At 40.2% G+C, this 25,044-nt stretch overlaps 1 protein-coding gene across 13 annotated transcripts in view; it reads left to right on the forward strand.

Moving 5' to 3' along the window:
- The first annotated feature begins 251 nt into the window (after nucleotides 1-251).
- The window catches only part of TPST1 (tyrosylprotein sulfotransferase 1), a 28,329-nt gene continuing 3,536 nt past the window's right edge, over nucleotides 252-25,044 (forward strand). For 2 of the 13 annotated variants that reach the window (XM_074595366.1, XM_074595375.1), the window contains exons 1-3: nucleotides 252-480; nucleotides 7,821-8,764; nucleotides 15,855-16,053. In XM_074595366.1, the coding sequence (XP_074451467.1) occupies nucleotides 7,920-8,764; nucleotides 15,855-16,053 (1,044 nt within the window). In that variant the 5' untranslated portion in view covers nucleotides 252-480; nucleotides 7,821-7,919. Of the gene's footprint in view, nucleotides 481-551; nucleotides 1,045-7,073; nucleotides 7,178-7,820; nucleotides 8,765-15,854; nucleotides 16,054-25,044 lie in introns of those variants that run through there. The other 11 variants (XM_074595373.1, XM_074595376.1, XM_074595365.1 and 8 more) reach the window with 9 other exon arrangements.

Genomic DNA, 25,044 nt, shown 5'->3' on the forward strand with positions numbered 1-25,044 from the left:
AACATCTGTCTGGCACCGCTGCCCGGGGTGTCGCTGCACGTGGGCTCACCCAGAGCTGCTCACGTGGCGGCGCGGCCCAGATGTGGGCGCGCTCCCCCCCCCCGCTCCAGCTGTGCGCTCCAGATGTTTCCCGCCGCGCCCGCAGGGGTTAACGACACCCCCCCGACCTCCGCCCGGCCCCGCCCCCTCAGCTGTCAATCTTCCGCGGCGGCCCAACCGCCTCCCGCGACACATCGAGGCCGGCGACCAATCAGGGCGTGGTTGTGATTTCCATGGCAGCCGCAGCCGCGCGGCTGAGGGGAGGAGGAGGAGGCGGCGGCGGCGCAGCCGGTCCCGGTCGCGATCGCCGTCCCGGTCGCGACCCACTGCGATGGTGCCTGCGGGGAGCCGCGGCGGCGGAGGGGCAGCGGTGCTGCTGCTGCGCGGCTCCAGCCCGGCCCTGGCGGCGACCGCCGCGGCGCGGGGGCGGTGGCAGCGCAGGTGAGGAGCCACCGCCCGCCGCGCACCTGAGGCGGACGGCGCGGTGCGGCGGGGCGGGGCGGAGCGGGCCCCGGGCGCGGCCGTTCCCTCCCTTCCCCGCCCCGCCCGCGCAGCTCCGGCGGCGGCCGCCGTGCTCCGCCCTGCCGGCGCTGGGGCGGCTCCGGTGCTGCCAGAGCCGTTGGCTTTGTCGGCCGGGCCGGGGGGCGGCCGCGGCCTGAGGCGGCGGCTGGGAGCGGAGCGGCGGCGTGGCCGTGCGGTGCCCGCGCCCCTCAGGGGCCGCTCTGTCCGGGGGAACCGGGCCGGGCCGCGCTGGCCGGGGCACACGGCTGTGCGGACACCGCCGATCCCGTAGCCGCAGCCGGGAGCGCCCGAGGATGCCCGGCGGGGCCGGTTCGCTGCTGCCCGCCGGTGCCGCGGCGGGGTGCGAGGCGGATCCGAGCCGGGTAAATGGGAAAGTTTCCCTCCGGGCGGGCTGACTCGCTTAAGGAGCTGCCAGCGCTCCCGCTGGCTTTGTTCCGGCGCCGGGATGTGCCGGGGGAGGCTGGCCGCCGGAGCTCCGCCGCTGTGAGTAGGGGAGGCAGGCAGAAATACTTGTGTAGCGCTGCTTTTATATCTGCGGGCACAACCTGTAGTGCGTACGCGTTGTAGCGATAGTTTTATAGCACTGGACCTAATACGTCTCTTAGCTGGAAGTGGTTTTGCAGAATAAGCCATTTGCATGTGTTTATTGCGAACGTGTTGTGCAAATTTTTGTGGGTCTAGATCTTCTTAGTATTATTAAGCAGTTTGAAATACCTTATTTTATAGTGGAGTGCTGAAATCCCTCTTAGGAGGCACAGTGCGCGTAAAAGCGCACAAAACAGCAGCTCATCTGCTATTACTGTGCTACTGACTTTTTTCCCCCTCTCGTTTGGTTTAGGTTTGTGTGTGGTTTTTTTTTAATCATAAATTTAAACAGCTATAAACCTATATGTGTTGTCCATAAAACTCCTTTTGTTGCATTGTTCTCCAGTAGTAAGTGTAGTACTTAATAAACACTGTATATTCTTGCATCACTGGGAGCATGCTGCTAACTTTTTTTGACCATTCGATATGTAAATCCAGATAACTTCATGTATGCATTGTGTGTGTAGGTAGAGCAGAATATATATAGAGTTCTTCGCTTTCATCTGAAGCAGAACATTTTAATTAGCTGTACTTTAACCTCGTTCTAGAGGTCTTAAATGGTGGAAAACCTAAGTGTTGGGTTTTGAGTCCATTGGTAGCCTCACTAGTTATTTGGGGTCTGGTGTGTTTTTTCTCTCGCTTGTTAAGAAAGCTTCTAGGTGTTGGTAGATCCAGAGAAAGTAGAAATGCTTCTGAATTTATCTTTTTATTTATTTATAGATATCTATGTGTGTGTGTTTATCTATCTGTCTAGTATAGCGAAGGATTATGAAGAAAGCTGTGATTTTTTGGAGGGGAGTGGGTTAACTGCTAAAAGGAAAGGGTACAGCTTGCTTCATCTTTTACCTATTAATTATATGAGGGAAATGCATAAGCATATTTATTTTTTTTTACTCCTTGTAATGTTATTCTGTTAGAAATTGTGGGGTTATTACATGGTTGTATGCCATCTTCCCCAATATGGGAACCTCAGACTCAGCAGTAGTCTATGGCTGTGAAGGTTAATTTGGCCTTTACAATTTTTCAGAGCTTTAAATTAAAAAAAAAAAACCAAAATGCGTAGGTTCAAGGGAATGCAAGTGTGTGAACGACGCTCCCATAGTTCCTACAGTGTGAAGTATAAGGGAATGTTGTTCACAGATCTGCATTCCCTCATAGTTCTGTATTTTGTCCAACTTTGTCCTATCGTTCTACTTGTCAAACTGTTCTGCATGAAGTCTTCACTAGGTCTGGTGGCTGTGTTTCATCCCAGATGCTTTCCACCAGGTGACTTACTGATTATTTCTTTGTGGAGGTGAATAAAATTTGCTCATTCTGTTCTGTCATCCTTTTTTACTGTATAACTAATGGGGGAGAATCTTAGAGAAAACAGCTGCTGGGCTTGGGAGCCAGGATGACTTAAAAAGCTAAAGATGGACTTGGTACTAAAGGCTTCTTGATTTTTATTTCTAACTTTGCTGAGTGTTTTGCTTGGGTTTTGCTTGCTTGTCCTGTACATTGACATTCCTCTCAGATTCTCTTACGTGACTGGCAGTAATACATGATATTCGATCTTCGGGGAAATCATTAAGGTGATTGTGCAAACGCTGCTTTGAAGGCATAAAAATGCTTTGTGAATACTTAAATGATTTTTGGAACAACCTTCTAAATGAGCCTACAACAGTTTGGATAGCTTCTTGAAGTGGCGTACTGTGAATATTTCAGTGGTGTTCCTTGGTGTTGTGCTATACCATTATCATGTAACTGTCAGCTTTCCTATGCAATCTTCTTTGCAGGGAACAAACACAAATGACCAGAAACAAACCAGTTCATTGAAGGAAAGGTTTTATGGAATGCAGAAAGACTAGCATTGTATGCAAGGGCTTCTTACTCGGACTATTCGATGAGCTTAATATAGAACTTCCTCTAAGAAATACAGTCTCCAGTTTTCTAAGTGTATTTTGTTTTGAATATGGTTCTTAAGAATTCTTAGTATCTGCTGCCTTTCCAGTATTTATTTCTACAATGGAAAAGTGAAGGGGCAAGAAGAGGCAAGGAAGATACTGACGTTTGCTTCTTCACGTCCTAGCGGGATTTTCATTTCTTCTTCTACAGTCAAGAGTAGAGAAGAGAGTGAAAATGGATAACAACAGTTTAGGGTTTTTCTCCATTCAACTTAGCTACCTTGCCACTGTGAAATGAATTTCCTCCGCAGATTTATACCACAAGCTTTGGGTGTAGTAGTCAGACTGTGGCTGTGCATCTGAAAGGCAGCATCTCTGAACTGCAAGAATTTTCTGTTTCTGGGGTCTGTGTTATGGCATCTACTGCATAAAGCCTTATGGGGGGGTAACAGCCCTAGAGACTGAGGGATTGAGTAGACCTCCTATGTAGGAAAAGAAAATCGTAGGAACATGGTAGGAGGATATGAGGGTAAACGGTAAAAACAGGGTGACAGGAAAGATGACTTACCGAAAGTATGAACTCTACCATTCTTCTACTCATCTCTGTCTTGCTCCTGCTTTCCAGCACAGGTGGGAGGGCACCGTGTTCTGAGAAGGATGACTTGGAAGCCTGTTGACACAGAGCTGAGTGTGGTCTTTTCTCCCAGAAAATTCTCTGGTAGTGTTGAGGTCAAACACTCTGAACGCTTGGGGAGATGCAGGAACAAAGCCAAGCAGTACTACTATGCTTGCTCTTTCTGGAAAGAGGTCTAGTTATCAGAATCTGAGCCAGAAGTTCAAGAGATAGAAGCAGAGGACAAGCTAATCACTGAAAAACGTTTTAGATATATGTGTTTTGTTGTGGTTTTTTTTTTTATTTATTTTTGAGAGGGATAATGCCAGTGTAGCTGTCCTGTTAATTTAATCTTGGAAAAAGCTGCCTGGTTGGTCTTGAGAAGGGAGGTGGTCATCACTCTTTCCAGCCTCCAAAGTGAAAGTCGGGGCTCTAGATCTTATGAGGGTTGCTTATTACTGGGTGGTAATGGGTCTTCTCCCTCCCCCACCCCCCCCACCCCCCCCCCCGTCAAGGAATGCTTTGAACAACAACAAAACCCAAACTGTTCTAATGTAAAATACAAGTGAATGATTTGCCTCTTGACTAAGCTAAAAATCTTCAACATTTCTTGGTTGAACTTTAGGAAGAAGGTCTTGACCTGTGGCATGTAGGAGGAGGGAAGGAGGGAGAGAGAACTAGTGTGTGCAGAAGAAGGAAACAATGCAGTCGTTTTTGCTTTGCTAACATCATCTTGTGGCTGACTCATAGGCCTGACTTTTCTGGGAATAAAACTCAGTTACATACACTTCTGCTTAGCTGTACTTCCTTGTACTGAAACTTGTAGATCATAACTGTCTTTTTTTTTTTTTGAGATACACTTAAATTTTTCTAGAAATTCATTTTAGTCTGTCAGTTGAAACAATTGCTCCTAAAGGCCTTCTCTACCATTGTAGTCATCTTCAGCTTCTTCAACTTACGACTGTGTTGTGTGTGTGTGTGTGTGTGAGGGGTTTGTGTTTGCTTTGGGTGTTGTTTTTCTTTAGGGTTTTTTATTTGTTTTGTATTGGGGTATTTTGTTAAGAGTTGTCTGTGGTTTTGGGTAGAGTGGCACTTTGCTCTTCTCAGGTGACAGTGGGTAAAACCCCACAATTTTTCAAAGCTCTACTGAAATGCTGACAAGATTGCTGATTGCCTAGTTGTGATTTTTAAATGCTGTCAGTTTAGTTACTGTTAACAGCAGAACATTAATGACTTGTAATAATCCCTGAGGTTGACAGATGTGATCCAAAGCACTCACTGATACAGAGAAGGGAGAAGGTGGGGTTTATTTGCAAGCTGCTAGAAGGGCAGTAGCTTCCGTATGTATGTCATGCTTGTCCCCAAGCTTCATATGTAACTTCAGGCAGAGAAGGGAGTTTGCTGGCTTGTAGAATAGATTAGTTTGCTGAGAGGTGCTGTTTCTGACTGCTCCTCTGCTGGTTTCCTCACATACAAAGGCTTCGTCTTGCCACGGTTGATGGCAGTTGTACGCTCCAGGTGTTGCTTCCAGGCGAGTGGAGCACAGAAGGCTGTAGGACAGCTTAATACTAGCTCTTTATGGTCTTGCAGCTTCAGCATCTTTGAACTTATCAAAAAAGTTACTGCCTCAAATGCAAGTATTTGTGGTTGATTGGTTGTGGGTGTTTTGTTTGTTTGTTTGTTTTTGTGACGTGGATGGGTTTTTAGTTTTGTAGGTGAGTGGTCATTACTTAACGGCAGTTTAGGAAACCTGCTCACAGCCTGCAATGTGTATTTGCATTCACAGCTGGAATTGTGCTGAGAGTGAGTCATTGTTCTGCCTTACCCAGCCTGTGAACTGTGAGGGTTTCAGCCTTCAGTCACCAGGCTCTCCTCTGAGGCTGCTTGTTCTTCAGCTTGGTGCTGAAAGCTGGGGCTGGTTTGGCTTTGTTGTGTTTGTTTGGTTTTTTTTAAAGTGATACTCTAATATAAATGATAAAACAGTTGATGCGCTTGGGTCTTGATATGTTTTTCTCTAGTGATCAGCTGTCTAACTTTTGCATTTGGGGAATGTTATGTCTTCAAGTAGTTCTTAGTTTGGAAGATGAAGAATATTGTGGAGGGTTTGGTTTTGTTTTTTCTCCTTTTTTTTTTTTTTTTTTTTTTTGAGGAAATGAGTTGTATGGGGGTATCCAAAATATTTAGTAATGGATGTGTTAGCTGCACAAACCCTTCATTCTAATACATGTTTAATTTGTTTTCAAATACTGAGTTATACTATGCTATCATTGTAAACAATAGTACTGTACCTATTTGAAAGAAAATTTACAGGAGAAAAGTGGTGGCTTTTGGTGTGGTAAAATTCACTTTATTCAAATAATAGTCATATTGAAAAATTGTTCTGTTGCAGAATAATCATCATTGCTGAAATTGTAGACTAGAAAGCAGAATGAAAGCCATGTTGTCGATACCTCACAAAATAGATGAGTGGTCATCCTTGGTTTGCCTCTTTTTATTTGTAATAGTTGTAAGGGTTTAAAATTGACTGATTAATTTAAAAGTGATATTGCAGAACCAGAAGGAAGATTATGCTATGACATAAGTTAAATTTTTTTTTTACAGTATATTTTTCTGTTCCATGCTATAAATATGAAATGACTATATCTGTAAACTTCATTAATGTGGGCTGCCGTTATGCTTTATAAAGCATAGTTGTCTTGCTATTATTGTCAGTTGAGTTTTGATTTGCTACATGGGTTTCTTACCATAAACCTTTCCGTGTAGTAACCATATATTCAGAATCTTAACTCTGAAGCGTTAGGTCTTATCTTGGAGGGGGAAGACTCTTGCTGTCATACCAGCAAAAATAGGGAGTTATCTAGACAGAGAGGCTAAAAGAAAGCGTGAGCTTACCAGCACTGCTTAAAAGGAATCCAAACCTTCTTATTTGAAGGAAGAATGCAGTGTATGCTTTATTCTGGCAGTGCTTTATTACATGACTTAAAATTATGCAGGACTTCAACTCTTTTTTCTTTCTTCCTAATTTACTCAGTTTTTTAGCATTTCAGCTAACATTTCTCTGGAGTTCAAAATGCTGCATAAGATGTGGGGGGAAGTTGGTGGGTTTTTTGTTTTTTAATCAATGGAATAATGATTGATTATGGTTATGTTGAGTTTGGGTGGGTTTTTTTTAAGGAAATATCTCTAAGAGCCAAATTTTACGTAAAGAAAACAATAAAGAAGGAAGTTAGGATGAAATCATTAGTTTTCTTTCGTATGTCCTGCTTTGTATTATCTGGATACTGGGATGGATGCAAACTTTTAAGTCAGCATGGGTGGTGGTGGTGGTTGTTCTTATTTAAATCAAGACTGATCTTAGTCTTGATCTTAGTCAACTTTAATCCTGGATTGTGTTTGTAGTCTTTAATGACTATACACTTCTTTAATCACAGCTTCCCTTGAAGTAAAAATTGAAGTTTCCCTTACTTGCTGCAACCTATTTTTCTTCACTGCTTAAAGGCCTTAATCAAAAATTGGACACTGTCAGTGTTGATAGGTAACTGTGAAACATCTTTTATTATCATCTCATATCCTGTGAAGGAAACAGGGCATTTAAAGCAAAACAGGAGATAAAGTAGTTATGTGAAAATGTGACAATAAGCAGGATACTGCTACCATCTATTCAGCAAGCCAGAGTTATTCTAATGCTTAAATTCTTCTGTAATTTATAATGTGATTTCTGTGGGGTGTCTTGTTCATTTGTTTTATCTCGGTAACTCTGTCTCAGAGTGGTCATTTTTTTGGTCTTTATTTTTTTTGCTGTGAAATCCCAAGTAAAGAAGAGTGGTTTCTTAATAATTACTTTTTTAATGTGTAGAGTCCCATAGAAATGATGTCTTTGCTTGAATGTAAAGTTTAACGGTAGCTATCTAGTGGTAGAATTCTTTCAAATGTTGTTAAAATGTACCAGAGAACTTCTATGTAAATAGCAATTTTAGTCATGAATCTTGTTATGTTTTGTGTTGCTTCTATGGGTAAACGTGTAATCGTGTTTAGATTTTGCATTTACTAGTCTTAATGCAACACCAGGAGATAAAAGTTTTATTGAATGCTGTCAGGTATTTCTGTTGTTGATTTATTGTAGTAGTTCTTAACAAAGTTCTTAATTTTTTATTTTATTTTTTTTCCCCCCTGACTAGACCTTAATTTATTTTGGATTAGGATTCCCGTGACATGTGAACTAGAAGATAATTTGAAATAGAAGGCCTCTCTATTTTGAAGTGACAGTCTTTATCAAAATGGTTGGAAAACTCAAACAGAACTTGCTATTGGCATGTCTGGTGATCAGTTCAGTGACAGTGTTTTATTTGGGCCAACACGCTATGGAGTGTCACCACCGAATAGAAGAACGCAGCCAGCCTGTGAGGATGGAAAGTGTGAGAAGCACAGTAAGAACTGCTTCCAATGTAAATGCAAACAAAACCTTTGCTTACAACAAAGACATGCCTTTAATATTTATTGGAGGAGTACCTCGAAGTGGCACTACCTTAATGCGTGCCATGCTTGATGCCCACCCGGATATTCGGTGCGGAGAAGAGACCAGGGTAATCCCGCGAATTCTGGCAGTTAAGCAGATGTGGGCTAGATCGAGCAAAGAGAAGATCCGACTGGATGAAGCTGGAGTCACAGATGAGGTTCTGGACTCAGCAATGCAAGCGTTTTTATTGGAAATCATTGTGAAACATGGAGAGCCTGCTCCGTATTTGTGTAACAAAGATCCTTTTGCTTTAAAATCCTTAACTTATCTTGCTAGAATTTTCCCCAATGCCAAATTTCTTCTAATGGTACGGGATGGTCGTGCATCCGTGCATTCCATGATATCTAGAAAAGTCACAATAGCTGGGTTTGACCTTAACAGCTACAGAGACTGCTTGACCAAGTGGAATCGTGCTATAGAAACTATGTATAACCAGTGTATGGAGGTTGGTTTTGAAAGGTGTATGCTGGTCCATTACGAACAACTCGTATTGCATCCTGAAAGATGGATGAGAACTCTCTTAAAGTTTCTTCGCATCCCATGGAACCAAGCAGTGCTGCACCATGAAGAAATGATTGGAAAAGCAGGGGGTGTTTCTCTTTCAAAGTGAGTATGAGCATTCCTCCTTTACCTTGTATTGTTCTAAGAGGTAAAATAGTATGTTTTGTATATAAAAGACTCGGGAACCTGATTTATGATGCATATTATCTGGATATTAAGAATCACTGTTCACTAACAACTTGCAATCTCGGATTGCTCCCACTAAGCAATTGTCCCGCTAACATATGTGTATAGAACATATGAATGAACATTTAATTAATGGCCAGTCTAACTTGAATTTGGATATCTAGTATCAGCCTTACTTCCAATATAGCTTTGCATTTCTCTGTGCCCCAAAATAAAGCTGGACTGTTTTATCTAGACTGGTGTTATTCATCCTAGCAAGATCACCCATTTCATTTCAGGAACTTAAGTGTTGTCAATGCAAGAATGGCCTTCGAGTTATATTTGCCAAGAACATACTCTTCCAGGAAACTTGAGAAACTGTTCCAACAAAATAGAAAGCAGAATTGGCGTGCTTTTCTGTTGGCATGCACTCCTAAAAGGACAAGCGTTTTGAATAAAATTAACCTTGTTGTAAGCAAATCTCTCAGTGTTCTGTTGTGCCATCTGTGCACCTGATTTAGCTACTTCCAGTAACTAAAATCCAGCTCTGCTTAGAAAACTTAGATGTGTATTGTGAAAAAAAAAAAAAAAAGTTATACTCTGGTTTCTTTGCCACTATTTACAGCTGAACAACTGAAATACGGAAGCTGGCTTGTCTTTATATTGAGGGGGGAAAAGTGTGAATGTTTGAATCTCTCTTCCTGTTTTTGCTACGGCAGATACATCTACCAGATTGTCTTGTTTAAGTTTCTAAAATATTGATTAAAAAGCCCTATTCCAGCAGAAGGCATGCCCGGTTAAATTCCTTGGCTTCCGTTTTTTGAATATTCATCACTGGCCAAGTGCTTCTGAGTAAGAGGCACCTTGCACAGCAAGCAGTGTGGGCTGGGTAGAGACATGTCAGACTCGAATACAGAGTGATTCCATTTTTTTAAAAACCTGCAGTTTTGAGAGATAAAAATTGGGAAATTTTGTTTATTTAATGCCTAGGGAAATGACACTGTGGATTTTCTAATATATTGTAGGGGAATATGATTTAAAGCAAATAACAGAATTATTAGTCAGCAGCTACAAAGATAACTTAAAACTCAGATAATGGTTATATATCTACAATCTGGCGGTTTCACATCACCACTCCCACTGAAGAAACCCAGTCACCACCACTGTGTTCTCAGAGCTATCAAGAAGGCATCTCAACCCTTTCTTTTTTTTTTTTTTTGGTATTGTTCTTTAGCAGATTGAAGCCTTCTGATAATGTTAACCTGAAGCAATGCACTGTTGTACCTGTCTGCAAGCTGTATCTGCCTGCGAACTTCTCTTTAGTTACCTCTATCATGTTACTGGCAGCTGAGGGGGGAGTAAACTTACTAAGATAAATAGGGGTTGCCAAGTTCTGTTAAGTGTCCTGTAAAAATAACTATGCGTAATGCCATTTCTAGTAAAATATTACTACCTTAAAGCTTCCAGATTAGCATTTTTAAAAATTAATGGACCTCTATACTATAAAACTCGGTAGCCTTACTGAATTCATACAGTTGCAAGTAATACTTCTTTTCAGTCTGGTGGAATGGGATATAAGGAGTTGTTCATGTCTCTAAAAATTAAGAAAATGGATTATTGAAAGTAAAATGTAGCTTCATGTTTATTTTTGAAACAAACTTTCAAAGTTAAGACAAATGAGTATGAAAATATTCTTGTGACTCTCAATTCAATCTGTTCATGGAATGCTTTATGCTTTTATTATCTCTCATGAGATGATATGTGAAAGTAATTTCTTATTTCAGAAGGCTCTGGCAATAGTGGAAAATGAACGGGGTTATTAGTGTTATGTCTCTGGTGTCTTTTAACTAATCAAATACCCTTGAAATAGGTGGTGAAATTTGTTTTTCAGTTGCAAGAGACCTTTATAATTCGATAATGATTTCAGTGACTCAGTCTTGTGAGGGCTGCAGGAAAAACAGTGAATACGAAATTCTCTTAGATGTCTGTGTTGTGTGTGTGTGTGTGTATATATATATATAAGATACTAATTGAAACTGTGCAGGGGGAGCTTGAGATTTCCCAATTTGATTTCCTTGTACCAGTTACAGCCTCCTGCTTTTGGCATCCCAGCTCCTCACTGCCCTCTCGTGTGCAGCAGAGCACTGCGGACGGGGATGGCTGCATCTCTGGGGGGGCTTGCCCAGAGCAGGGGGTGACTGCCCACAAAAATGACTCTTTTCAAAGAGTTTACTGAGAACTTTAGAGTCTGCCACAGCTTATCAAATTCTGACAGCTGAACAAAATACATCTTGCATCAGACTTAGTATTCCTTCCATCAGGTTGCGTTTGGCTTGTTCTCAGCTGCAGCACAATTCTTTACGGCCTCAGGTATGCATGACTGTTATGTTCTGGGTCGGGTTATAACCAACCTTGTTCTCTTATGACTTAAAATTGCTCTTTGGGCTTACTGGAGAGTGCTCTTTACAGTGCAGTTACTATCTTCTTTCAGCTGAAAACAAGAGTCAAGCAGTGGAGCTCCATATTCTGATTAGTAGCTTTCTCCCACCTGATTTTCCAAAGGATGGTGCTGAAGATCACTTCAGAGATAACCTAAGGAAATTCAAACCGCTACTGTCTATTGCACCTCTGTCTTCTTGCAGAGCTTTGCTTTACCACATGCCCAGTATCAAGTGCTTCAGGCTGTTTCATAATAGTATATTAAAATTAGAACACTCAAATTATATTACATTTTTTACTGTCAGGAGGAGGAGATCACAAATACCAAATAATCTGTATTGAAATGTGATATGCATTTAAAAGTTACCAACACATAGGCCTAGCCTCTGGCACAGTAGGGTAAGTATGAAGATTTAGATAAAATTATTTCCCCGTTTTGTCTGCAAGGTATTAGGTAGGGTAGAAAACCTCCAAAGTCAGAGAATGAGCTACTGTTATAATCTGCAAAGGCTGTGGTACTGTGTAAAGACTTAAGTAAACGCACAGAGAAACCTGTCTCAATCATCTTCTGCTCACTGTTAAGACTTTCAGATCTTTTAGACAGGCTCAGCATCCACTCCAGAGGCATGATGCCTGCTCAGGTCAGGTCCACCATAAGATGCCTGGATGTGTTTGAACTGCTGGAGGGATTTTGAAAAGAAATCCGACAAGTCTGTTGTCTTGAAATATTTAAAAACACTTTGAGAAACAGACCGCAGAACTGCTAAAAGATCTTTATGGTGATGTTATTACCCAATAACAGAAAGGGAAAGTTTAAGAATATATTTTGACTCACCTGAAATCAAAATTAACTATGTCAAATGAAATCTGTATCAGATGAATGAGGCTCTAGGTCAGGGTAAGGTGTTTTACTTTCAGTTGTACGTAGAGTTAAATTGCACATGCAGGCTGTTTCTCTTCCAGAGCTGAGCTAGCCACCCAGTGGCTTGCAGAACTCTTCAGGCAGTGAGCTGATTCCATTTTTCCCTTATTCCAGACTCAGAAACTCTTATGCAATAGTCTGTTAATAACGATATTAGATACTAGGCAGTCTGTATTTAAGATTCTGACTTCGTCTGTTCCTCTGGCTGCTTGATATGAGGAAACTGTTGGCTGCCTTACTCTCTTTCCTGCATTTGCTTAGTAATCCCTGCTTTTTCTGTTGCTCATGCAGCTCTAGCCTCAGTGTTTGTTCTATTTTACTCAGTATTTTCACCCCTTATTTTGGTTTTCATCTAGCTGCAAGGAGAAACACTGCAAGGGTTTTAAGGATGTGCACCGCAGCATTTGTAGTAGCGGGAAACCTTCTGTGGTTTGAAGTAATTGCCAACGTGGCTGTTGAAGGAATGTATTATGGCTGTACATGCTATAACTAGTATTGTTAATATAGCTCTTGGCATTTGCCTCCTAACTGAAAACAGCTGTGGTGACCACTGATGCGGAGAAATGTCAACTCTTTTATAACAATTTTTATTAGGCTTATTATGGAAATAGCTGTCTAGGCAAAATTACTTCAGAATGTACTATTTTTAATACATATCTTTCATCTGATACTAGTAGAGGTGTAGAATTATTTGGGGTTAGTCCTGTGTTCCATGGTACTTTCCAGCAGTTCCAGCTGCTTTCAAAGCTGAAACTGTTCTGGTGGGTTTGCAGGGGAGCCTGGAAGCTGTGACCAGGCAGTGTTTGCCAGATGTACATATAATCAAATTTGCCAGGACTTGGTACATTTCCTTGTTTTGTTCTGTTTGGTTTTTTGTATGTTTCTTTCCTCCTGTCCCCAGGCTGTCTTCCCCCTTACTCCTCCTTTGGTCTGAAGAATATTTCCCATGAATCGTGTTTTACTTTTCTTCCCACCTTAACTGAAAGGACAGAAAAGGATTTAAACAGAAGACCAAATGTGGTGTAGTATGTTTCTGAATCGGTGCCGAGGAGCAGATAAATGTAGTTTCCTGCTTATCTCTTCCCAGCTATTAATCACCAGGAAATGTTTCATGCTGAGCTTATTGTTAGCAAAGACTAAAATGATAGTGGGACAAACCATACACCTTTAAATGTGCTTTTACTTCAGGAAGAGGTATCCATATGTGTACTAATTTAGGGCTAATTGATATATACAGCACCCCTTGGTTTAGGGTTCCAATAAGCTATAAGCCAAGCCCATTACCTCATTGTCACAGTATTACCCTTATTTTAAGTGGTCAAATCAATCTGCAGTTCTGATGAAGGGATTTTGGGCTTGGCTGTCTCTGTCTGAGAGGGAGAGGACTGTAAATCTTAACACTTTTCAAACACACAGTGATAAATTTTTCTTGAGGGTCCCAGCCAGCGTTCTGGTTCTAAGGACTCCTGACTGTGTGGTGCTTTGTCCTCTGCCTTGACAGTTTGAGCTTCTGAAACTCAGCTCTTAACAGCTATTTTCTTACTAACTTGATGTGAAGTCAGATGCTCATCTTCTAATTAGAAGGATGAAAAAGGCAATGGCCAGGCTCTTTAGTTTGCTACACAGACTTGTGATATCAGGCCAGTAGCCTTCAGGAGGGCTGAAATTCAGTCATAACTCCCTAGTCCCCAAATCCCATTCCGAGTTCCAGCCTTCTGTTTGAGCTACTAAAAATGGTTAAAGAGAGTAAGGCTGAAAATTCTGGGGGTTGTCTTACAGTTTTTTTTGTTTGTCAGGTGCTTACTCATCAGCTTCCGTTAAACACCTTTTGCAGCAATCTGTGAAGGCCCTGCTTGCCAAGACAGTTTCCCCGTGGGTGACTCTTTCCCTGTCTGGTTTGTTCTTTGTTGATTGTGTTTAAAGTACTTAAGTTACTGACCTTTCAGCATTGTATGACTAACTTCCTTCCTCTGTCCTGGAAGAATTTTAGCTATGATGACAAGTAAAAAAAGAGTAACAAGGTAAGACTGGTGTTGAGATCAAATTGAGTTAATGACTGGCAGACATGCATAGCTTGTAATTTAAGGCTTTCATTGCACAGTACAATTTGCATCTGAATAGGATGCCTCTTGCTATTGATTTAATGTTTGTCTGCTGTGCAAGAATTCTTCAACCTCTTCTTGGACTCATGAGGTTAATTAGATGACTGTAATCAAACTTGTTCCTCTTGTAAGTTGACTGATGTCAGTCTTGAGTGATTTGTCTTTAGTTCAGGCTTCTGGACACAGAAACTACCAGGATTATTTCAGGAAATGTCCATGTATTTTTCTCAGAAGATGTTTTCTCATATTCTGCCTGCTGTATAGATGAAGAATTAGCTGCTTGAGAATTTATTTGAGTCTCAGTGTTCTCATTCTTTATCTTGTGTAGATACTGGTGTTATACTTTGTGCTGTTACTTTCCAGTATAACAATTTTGGTTTCTGGGTGGTAGAGCTTTTTTGAGATCAAAATTCTTCATGATGTAAATAAGGCCTGGGAAGGATTGCAGCTGCAAGTGGATGTGACGGCTGCATGCTCAGCATCAGGTTTGAGGCAGGTATAGCCAGCCAGCAGGACCTACTGCTACAGTGGCGTACCTTATGGTATTGCAATGCAGATGCATTTTCCTTTAGGCAAACTGTATATACAGACCTGATTCTTAGTCTGCCTTAAAAGAAAGGTAAACCTTGACATCCAGAATGCCTGTGCGCTCTTTCTGAGTTCAGAAAGAAGTTTTAAATTACTTGCAGTGAAAACTCCTGAGAGTTTTAAATTACTCAGCGTGTTCTGAGTCCTGCTGGCCTGTTTCAGAAATAAACACAGTAAAGAAGTCATATGTCTTTTAATCTAAAAGAAGCAAGGAATGTGGGAAAACAAAGTGATGCCAGATTTCCTCCCCTGAAAAAAAAAAACCAACAACAAAAACGCACTACAAAACTAGGGTGCAAGAATGAAAATTACTTCAGGACTGCTGATTAAATGAGCAAAACATCAACTATTTTCTATATACAGTGCATATGACACTGCTATGATTATGCACTTGCCTCTAAGAACTGTGTAATGACCAAACACTCAATCAGTAAAAAGAATGAATATGAAAAATATTGTTGCAGTCCATAGTTTTCTGTCATTTCCATAGGTCTCTCTTTTATAAAACAAAAAAGTTCAGTTGCAGTACGGGTGGGCTGGAATAAATGGCACATGGATTTTTAATTTAGAATACAACTTGCAAGAGCATTTAAGATGATGAGACAGTAAATGTGGGAATACGCCAGTGGGAAAACAGCCTTTTAGGTAGGTGTGTGCATACATTTCACATTTCATTTCATTGTTCTTTGGCTTTCACTGCCGTCTTTATGTGAAGAACTTGCTTCAGTATGTTCTGTGTGGAAGCCCAGACCAGAAAGCATGCATGAATGTTATGCTAGTTATTCTTGTTTTAGCCTTATGTAGTAAAACTTCACTTCCCATCAGCTCTGTAGAAACATCAAAATTTCAGAGGGAAAGTAGAGGAAGGGGGGGGGGGGGGAACACAACCCCAAACAAAACAAGCTAAAGGTCTTAATACTAGTGAAGAAGCAAGTATTTGTTGGCAGGCAGAATATAACCTTTCTTTCTCCCTCTACAGGGTTGAAAGATCTACCGACCAAGTAATCAAGCCAGTCAATGTGGAAGCACTGTCAAAGTGGGTTGGGAAGATACCTGCTGATGTTTTGCAAGATATGCCTGTAATTGCACCCATGCTAGCAAAACTGGGCTATGATCCATATGCCAATCCGCCAAACTACGGAAAGCCAGATCAAAAAGTTGTGGAAAACACGAGGAGGGTAAGGCATTTTTGGGTGTTTAATTATTGACCACATGGATGTGAGCTATAAAGCAGAAGTGTCTTGTGTTTTGTTTGGTTTTTTAAAGTCTGTTTCAGATGCCTTCTGATACTTAGCAATATGTTTTCCATGCTGTGAGGGGAGGAAGACTGTGGGATCTTGGGCACTGAAAGTCTGGCTCCTGCTGTTTGTCTTCAATTTGGTTTGTCTTCCTTTACCCCAACCCCAGGCTTGAGCTGTGTTCTTTGGTGTACATAGCTGAGCCTCTTGAGAATCATCCAGATAGTTGGGGAACTAGTTAGTAGTGGGAAGAAACTAGCTTTCTCATCTGGGCATCAGACTTGATGGATGAGTCCAGCTTTTTATACACGAGGGTTGGCAGAAGCTCTGTCACAAAATTACACCCCAAATGCTTGGTAGAATTTGAAAAGTGACCCATGGAAAATGGCCCAAGATGATCAAACTGTCAGATTTTTCCAATTCTTTGCTGTCCTTTGTAGAACAAACAGAAGATGGAGGAAGGTCTGGTGCTGATTAACCTAAACTTAAGGATTTTAGTCTGAATTTAATGTTGTTGGAATTTGAGTAGTTAGGCTATACAGCTGTTTATCCCTGGAGGTATCCATTGAAAAACTCATTACCATTGTTTGAAATAAGAATAATTAACTCTTTGCTGCTGTTTATTAAAAGAAGGTGACTTTTGCTGCTGCAGTAAAGCAATCAGTGGAAAAATTGATTTAAACGATTTAAAAGGACTGTCTTCTACTAGCTTTCCGATGTTAAAAAAAAAAAAAAAAACAAAACAAAAAAAAACCCAAAACAAAAAAACACAACCAAAACCTGTTTGGTATGCTGATGGGCTAGATACTAATGGAAAAAAAAAAAAAAATCAATTTTGTGAAGTCTCTAAATATTTTTGCATTATTTCTTTTTAGAAGCACTCTCTGGGAGACTTTCATTAAACAGTTGACCGATGTATTAAAGGATGGCAGGTTGACTATTTTAATGGTTGTTAGCTCATCATGGAAAAGATAACCCACCTTTTCTGGTGGGGTAGTGGTTAGCATTTTATAGCTTTCCTGGCACTTACGGTTTTAAAAGGCTTCCAAACAAACTATTTTGCACTCAATTCAACCCCTTTAAAAAAAAATAAGTGTTCAATACTGCGTCACAGAACCTTGAAAACAAAATCCTCATGCACCATTCCACAAAACAGTGACTCAGATCCAAATTTGTATTGTAGTGCAACAATTTAAGGTTGGTTATCTCTTACTGATACAATTTAAACAAGTTTTTACAGTGTGGTAACCTTTCTGAGCCCGCTACCTTTTCATGTCAAGCTCAGTCCGAGTTGTAAAAATTGTGTGGATTTTGGTCACTTACTCTTGGATGAATTCTTGAAATCTATTTCAGCTCAAGATGTGAGAGAGAAATTCAGGTAATAAACAAAGCCACAAGCATACCTTAAAAAAAAAAAAATCAAAGCCGAATTTAAAAGACTAAAGCGTATTGAGGCTTTTTCACACAAGTGGCTTTGAAGTTTAATTGCTTTGAAGCATAATTAATTTATTAATTTTAAAAACAGCTGTGAAAAACTGGAAGTTACTGTTATAATAGATGATGCAAATATTGCAAGCATGTGGAATGCTTGTTAATACTTTGACTGCTATTTTAATTTAATAGTTTTACTTGCAGCCCAAGATAGCATTTTATTTTTTATGTAGTACCCCGTATCTATATTCCTAGTCACTTGTTCTTGAACAAAATTACTTTTGCATATATGGTTTGTATAGGTAAAATGAGGGAGATGTCCTGAATTAAGACTAAAACCCAAAAAATCAAAAGGATTAAAGATGGCTAATCTTCAAAATTTACAATATTCCTTTTGAAAATGGAAAAACGTGGGGCTTTCAAAATGTCTTGTCATTTCAAATGATGGCTCAAATCGGTGTTGGAGTTTGCATTTGGATGATTTAATTCCTCCCCAGACGCTTTGCTTCGTTTCTTCCCGGCTGGTTCCCAGCCAGTCCCTGCTCAGACCGTTGGGTCCTCTGTCTTTCTCTGTGACTATGGAAACATTGATGTCCTGACTTCCTAGGCTTTCAAGATTTAAGGCTTCCCAACTTCCATGCCAGTTTGCTGCTCAGGTTACCTAATTCCTGGGGCAGCAGGCTCATGTCTCTCCAAGTGCTAGGCTTCCTGCCAGCATGCATTTTGCCCAGTAAATTGCCAAAACAGGGGGCACTGAGCTTGGCCTTAAACCAAGGAAGTTTTGAAATAACTGATGTGCTGGTTGGTGATCAGTGGGAGCTGACTCACTTTTGAAAAAACGCTTTGTTTTGTTTTCCCCACAGCTTTATTGTGTTTTTATTTAGAGATGGGGGACAGATATTTCAAAACACTTTAAGGTGTTTTGGAAAAGTAGTGGGGGGAAGGAGGGAGAGAGCGGGAACTGTGATATGTTAGTTTTGCCCATCAGGGATATAGCATCTGCTGCCCTTTGCGTTTCCCCTTATCTTCCATGAACGTATGCTAACTTCTTTCTTGCTGCTGCAGCTTGGACAAGAGGGAATTTAAAAAAAAAAAAATTAAAAAAAAAATATATTGAGCTAGACTTTTCCAGCTTTTAGGAACTGGTACTTGGCAAGTTTAGTGTGTGGTTGCCTCTTCTTAGCTAGTGAATTTGTAAATTACTGTAGCACTGCTTTTGTTCTTGCTCTCTTTTCAAATTCCTTCACCTGGGGTAGTCTTTCAGAGCTTTGTACTGGGTATATTGTTGGAGATGAAGCTGTCCAAATAAAATCTTTCCAAAGTTACTCTCCAGTACATAATAAGAATATATATAAATCTTTTCTGTAGCTGTTTATTGCTTCACTTTGTGTTTGGAAGCTGTTCTATTATATTTATGTTTGTGGTCTCTGAGAACTTCAAACTTAACACAGAACTTGAATTTTATTAATTGAAAACAGATCAAGTTTAGGCTGCTAAAGCGGAACTGCATTGTGTTAGTATAGTAACCCCTTAGAGAGACTAACTTGAAATAATGTTGAATTACCTGACATTTTCTACTCCAATACTGTCACAGTTTCTTAGTCCATTTAAAATGGCGTGAGCTAAAACTTCAGATGAAGGAACTTCCCCAACTGGCAAACAGAAAGCAATAGTAAGGGGGAAGGAGTGATTTTACTTTTTTTTTTTTTCCTTTTTTTTTGGTGTGGTTTTGAGGGGGGGGAGTTGTTTGGTTCCTTGGGGGTTATGTAATGCTGGCTTAAATTGATTGTGGAAGTTGCAACAACAGGGTGGAAGCCCAACACCACCGAAATTACTGGCAGGGGAGATTCTGGCTCCACCTAAAGATGGAACAACACTCTGTCATCTAGTTCATTGCTATCGGATAACATTAAAAAACAAACAAATCAGTTCTTGTTGTTATGGAGAGTCCTTGTTTTGTATGACTGAAAGCATTTTTATACTGTACATACAAAATCATAAGTGGAGTGAAAATATGAAAATTGGTCAGGATGCAAAACGTGCTTGTAGCTAGAAAGCCTCTTTTGAACGCAGACAGGTCGGTATTTTATGACTAGAAGTCCATGTATTGCCCAGTTGTAGAAGATAATTTAGAAAGATTCCAAACTTTAAACAGCACGATGTCTTTGTTCTAAAATGTGCTTAAGTGCTGCTTGTAGAACTGCATTTATACTACACCGCACTAACCGCACTGAGCAAAATCTGTCACTTCTTGGAAAAGACTACAAATTAGACTTCACAGTGGAAATACTGTTCAGCAATTTCAAAGCTGCTGCTGTTAGTCCTGAAGGTAAGAACCAACAGTGTAAGCATGTCTGAAATAAGGGCTAGTACTGGAGAAAAATGGAAAGGAATGGCTAGTGCAAAATATTAGCTTCCCCTATGCTTTCTAAGCAGTTCAGACCTGTTCTTGTTTTTCTTTTTTTCCCCTCTTTTCTCCTTTTCCGTCCCCCCTGCCGGTGACTTGCCAGATGTACAGGTTAAATGTTTGTTTTTTGTTTTTTTTTCTTCAGTCTGGAAACAAAATGCTAGGGTACAGTGCTGGATTTAGAATTCGTATGTGCTTGTAGGTAATGCAAGGAAAACAATGCTCTCTGCTACATTTGGATTTTCCGCTTTGATGTTAGCTGCCCAGGACACCAAAATGGTTAGGTTGGTTTTCCATGCTCCTGTAATACAGCAAAAAAAATAATGAGATGCAACCAGTGTTTCCGCTTTGTTTGTCATCTTAGTTCTGGTTTTGTTTTAGGAGGTAAGAGTGTGAAGTTAACTTCATCTCTTCTTCTGTTGGTCTCCAGTTGCTATGTGGTGTTACGAAATAAGACATCTCTGACAGTATTTGCACTGGTGAAATACAAATCTAACACAAGTTAACAGATTTTTCTGATGTTTTCAATAACAAAGCCATTAACTTTATCTATTTTATCTTGGGCCTGACAATATTATCTTTTATGACAATATTATCTTTTATGACACTATCTTGTCTCGGTTAAAGAATGCAGAGCAGAGAGAACAAGGTCTGAATAGCATTGCGCTATTCAGCAGATCTCTCTGCATGTGACCTCCTCGAGAGGCGACCTTTGGTTATTCAGTGACTGCAGAATTGTGCTATCTTGTGGTTTTTCTTGTAGGGCTGCTGGTCTGGTCATTTTACTATAACAATTGCAAGGGTCCTTCCTTACAGAAACGTGACTGACTACTTTTTTGAACATTAAGGAAAATAACATCCTGTAACTAAAAGGAGTTTTCATCTGCAAATGATCCAGAAAATGCAAATAATTAAGCTATCTCAACTGGTAGCCCAATCGCTATATAATAAATTACAAAAGTGGAATCACTCCATGTTAGAAGAGTGTCTGGTATGTCCTTATCAATATTGTGAGGTTGTGTAAAAGTGTGTGTCAGCAGTTTGCCAGAATATAGCAGTAGTGGAGGACAGCTTGGAACTGCAAGACTGACTTATGCCCAGTAGAAACTGGTTTATTGTTATGATTGGCGAAGTGGTTTCCTCTCACATCTGTAACATATTACATCAGATTTTCTTTGGCACATAATTCCCACTAAATGAATTTATATGCTTGGAATACATATTCCAGTAATTTCTTTTAACTTCTTCATGAAGTTAAGTTCTTTGCCCCGGAGAGACTGAGAGACGGAAGTGTACAGAACTCTATAGAAAAAGCTATGGTTTTCATCATGACTGTTCAAATACATGTGGCTTCTTCTAATCACTTCCGAAAACTGTTATCTATCTCTGGTTTATGTTCTGTTGATGGTATTTTCTGCAATAACATTTAGAGGAAAAAAACCAGTTCTATTAACTCCTGTTTGGTGCCTGGTTTAAATTGTGGGGAAATGTCTCCTGTTGTTAAGACTCAAGATGTCTACGACAATCATGATTTCAAGGCTTCGAGGTTTTAAAGACAGAAACAATCTATGATAAAGGGTGCAAAGTATATTTATACTAATGCATGAGCATAATTACTTGTGCTGTCAAAGATGTGTAATTGTGGAGGTATGCAGTAATGACGCACTGCTCAAGGTCGTGCATCTCTCCTTACACTGCTTAACTTAAGCATAAAGGCATTTGCCTTTGGGGGTGTTTTCGCTGATGCTTAAAACAAAAATTGGGGCTTTTATTTCATCTGTCTTGTGACCACAAGCAGCACAGACTTTCTCAGTGTCCTTTAAATTTGTTGAATACCCTCTTTAGTGAGCATTTCTTCTAGCATGTGGATTCCCAGCTGCATTGTTTTCCTCCAGAGGTGCTGATACCTTTTTTTTTTTAAACCAACTATGCATATATGTGATTAGTAAGGTGTACAGAATTACTAACAAACAAATGCAAAACTGGGTATGGTTGCAAGCTGCTTTTTTGGCAGACGTTCATAGGCCTGTCTAAAATCTTGCTCTCTGTGTTGTTCCTCCTGGGTAAATATTTACATCTCAGATGTCCCCTTTCTTGGCAGTTCCAACCAAGAGGTGAAGAACTGTGTGAGCCTTGTAAGCTACCTTAAAAGTTAAGGAAAGCGAAAGAGCAAGATGAGGGTACCTCCATGTACTGTGCAATAAAGGACTTTTTCGAGAACGGGGCTCTGTTCTGTTTTTGCCAGTGTTCCTTTTTTTTCTTTGACAATGAAACATCGGTAGCCTTGCACTCTGCAACTTTGATGTTTTGAAAATCTGCCAAGCCCAAGTACACTTAATTTCAGGCTAACTTTTTGTCAAAAAGACCTATTATCTCTGTGTACTGGAACTGACCAAATAGAATGTGACTCTTTCTAAACCAGGCTTGAAAGTGGGTGAAAATGAGTGCTTTAATCTTCTATGAAGATGAATTGTAGGTTACACTTCTGAGTTACGCTTCTGTTCTTAAATTTTTCTTGTGTACTTCTCAGGGTTTTCTCAAACAACTGGATATGAAACTTGTTTTCTGATCTTGTGTTGAGAATAATGCACATTTAGTTAGACCATAAGAATGTGTTTTGTTTTTTTTTTAATAGAACAGCTCGAATACTGCCAACACTGAACAACAAACTGACACAGGCTTCAGATCCCCCCCTCCCCTTTGGAAATCCATTTGGACTTGCAAAATAATTCCCTTAGAAATGGTAAACACCATTTCTGCTCAATTTTATTGAATTCTTGCTAGACTGGAAATCATTCCAATGTCCTGCTTCTGCCATTCTCTGAATAATGTGTTTTAGACTTAGAAATTGGTCAGAAAAGAATTTTGAATCTGAAACCTCTTAATTTCTTTGGCTGCAGATGGAGGCATTGTTCTTAGAATTTCTGGATTGTAGTTGATCCCTGGGTTTGGATTCAAAAGGGACCGCTTACTGTTTTTGGAACTACTTTGAACCAGTTTCTGTGCAGTCTCAATCTTGACAAAACCCGCATTCTAGATAATGTCAGTTCTGAACCAAAATTAGGCACGCTTAGGTATTAAAACTAATCGTCTTGGGCTTGTCACTGGTTAGATTTGCCTTTGTAAATTGTGATGTGTAAATTGTGATATTCATGTGAATGTAATATCAAATGCCCCTGAAACATTTTCTTATCTTTCCAGGCTATGACATTAGTGTCATTATTTTTCTTAATATCGCTGATGGATGAATACCCTTGACTACCCACTATTAAATGCTTATTAGGAGTAAATGCTGTTCCTACAAAGGGCTTTACAATGATAAAGTTTTTAGAGCGTACGTACACACAGATATATAAAAATTAGACCAAGTCGTAATTGAAGGAGAAGGAAAAGGGGTGGCTTCCAAAGAGACAAGCGTGGGTTTGGTCACTCTGGTTCTGAATGAGTCACAATGTACCATCATCATCCATATTAACTGTTTTTAAGAATTCCCAGATGATGACTGTAGTGGTTTGCCAGAAAAGGTGAAGCCTGTCTATTTCTCCCAGCATCAGCACAAGTCTACTAAAAGATCCTGGTTTTTCTTGTGAACCTTGCCTAGGTCGTTCTGTAGCACTTTTTGATGTGATAATATTGTTGATTTGTAACTTCCATTTCTGCTCTCTAGAACGCAGACTGCATTTTAATGGCTTGGGCAAAAGCTGCAGATATGAAATACTCTCCTTCATTTATAAATATTTATAGTATATCTAGGCTCCAGTAAGCCACACACTGAATTTTTGACCAGTGTGGCTTTCATTAAGGTTTCCATGGAAATGACAGTACCCCCTGGCTGAATATAAACGAGAGCTGTGCCTATCCTTTTGAATCAGCCTTTCTATTTTATCTAAAGCATGGAATATCGGAAGGCACAGAGTTCTCCAATGTATGCACATAACAATTCCTAGTCTCATGTTGGGACTTAGTGAAGCCTTGTTGTTTGGATATGTTTAGCCTGGTGATAACGAGTGATGAGAACTGCCAGCTCCTAAGTCCACCCCACATGAGTCACGGTTTAACGCTGTGGAGCTGTGGTGGGGTGAGGCATCTTAGGGACAGGAAACTCTGAGCTGCCTCAGCTGCAGTCCTGGGCCACTGCAGTCTATCAACTAAATGAGTACGTCTTTATTTTCTGGGCATCTATTCATAGGAAAGCGGAGAAAATGGATATTGTTAATAAGCATCCCTTGACTTCCTGAATCTTCTTCCTTTGACGCAATTTGCAAACCAGGGAGTGCAACTCCGAGCGAGGCTTTAAAGTAGACCTGTTTGAACTCCATGGCTTTATAGAATTTTTCGAAGTAGGTTTGTGGCTTTTAATTTTTATATGATTACAGCTACACAAGACTACAAAGAACTAATGACATTAGGGTGTTTGGTCTTTTTGATTCCAGTAGAAAGGATAGTAAAACTCCCAAGTATACTTCTTTTTTGGAGAAAAAAAAAAAAAAAAAGAAAAAAAAAAACACAAAACAGAATCTCTCCCCCCCGCTTTGGAATGTATTCCAGTTTAATCTCAGAAGCAAACAGCTTCTAAATAGTATTCTCTAGAGGGAAGACAGTATGTTGCCAATTTATTTCCTAATTGGCAGATAGTGGAAACACTTGTTTGGTGTGGCTGTTGGTATGTTTGAGGATATTTATTGCTTGCTCTTTCTCCAAACAGTGCTGTTTTAGAGCATAATATTAATTCTGAAAAATTGGAAATCGCAGCAATGACAAAGTCTCATGAATTCAGGCTGGTAATGGGGCTGCAGTTGTAGAAATTCATTATCATAAGAGATGCTGACTAACTTTGTGACAGCCCTACTAGTAAGTGGAGCTCTTCTGTATGTGTGTATAAAGCTATTAATAGTATAGAATAGGCTATTCCAGTTCAAAGGGACCCACAACAATCATCTAGTCCAAATAAGAAAGGATTATCCCACTGAATTTTTTAGAATTTTAATTTTTTTTTTACGTTTCTGTAAATGAAAAGCAAATTAATGCCTAAATGGTGTGAAAATAAGAAAGGAGATCTTAAGCCTTATCCAACCCTGTGTTCTCCCTCCAGG

This window comes from Larus michahellis, chromosome 7 (genome assembly GCF_964199755.1).
Source record: "Larus michahellis chromosome 7, bLarMic1.1, whole genome shotgun sequence".
In the NCBI taxonomy this organism is placed as follows: domain Eukaryota; kingdom Metazoa; phylum Chordata; class Aves; order Charadriiformes; family Laridae; genus Larus; species Larus michahellis.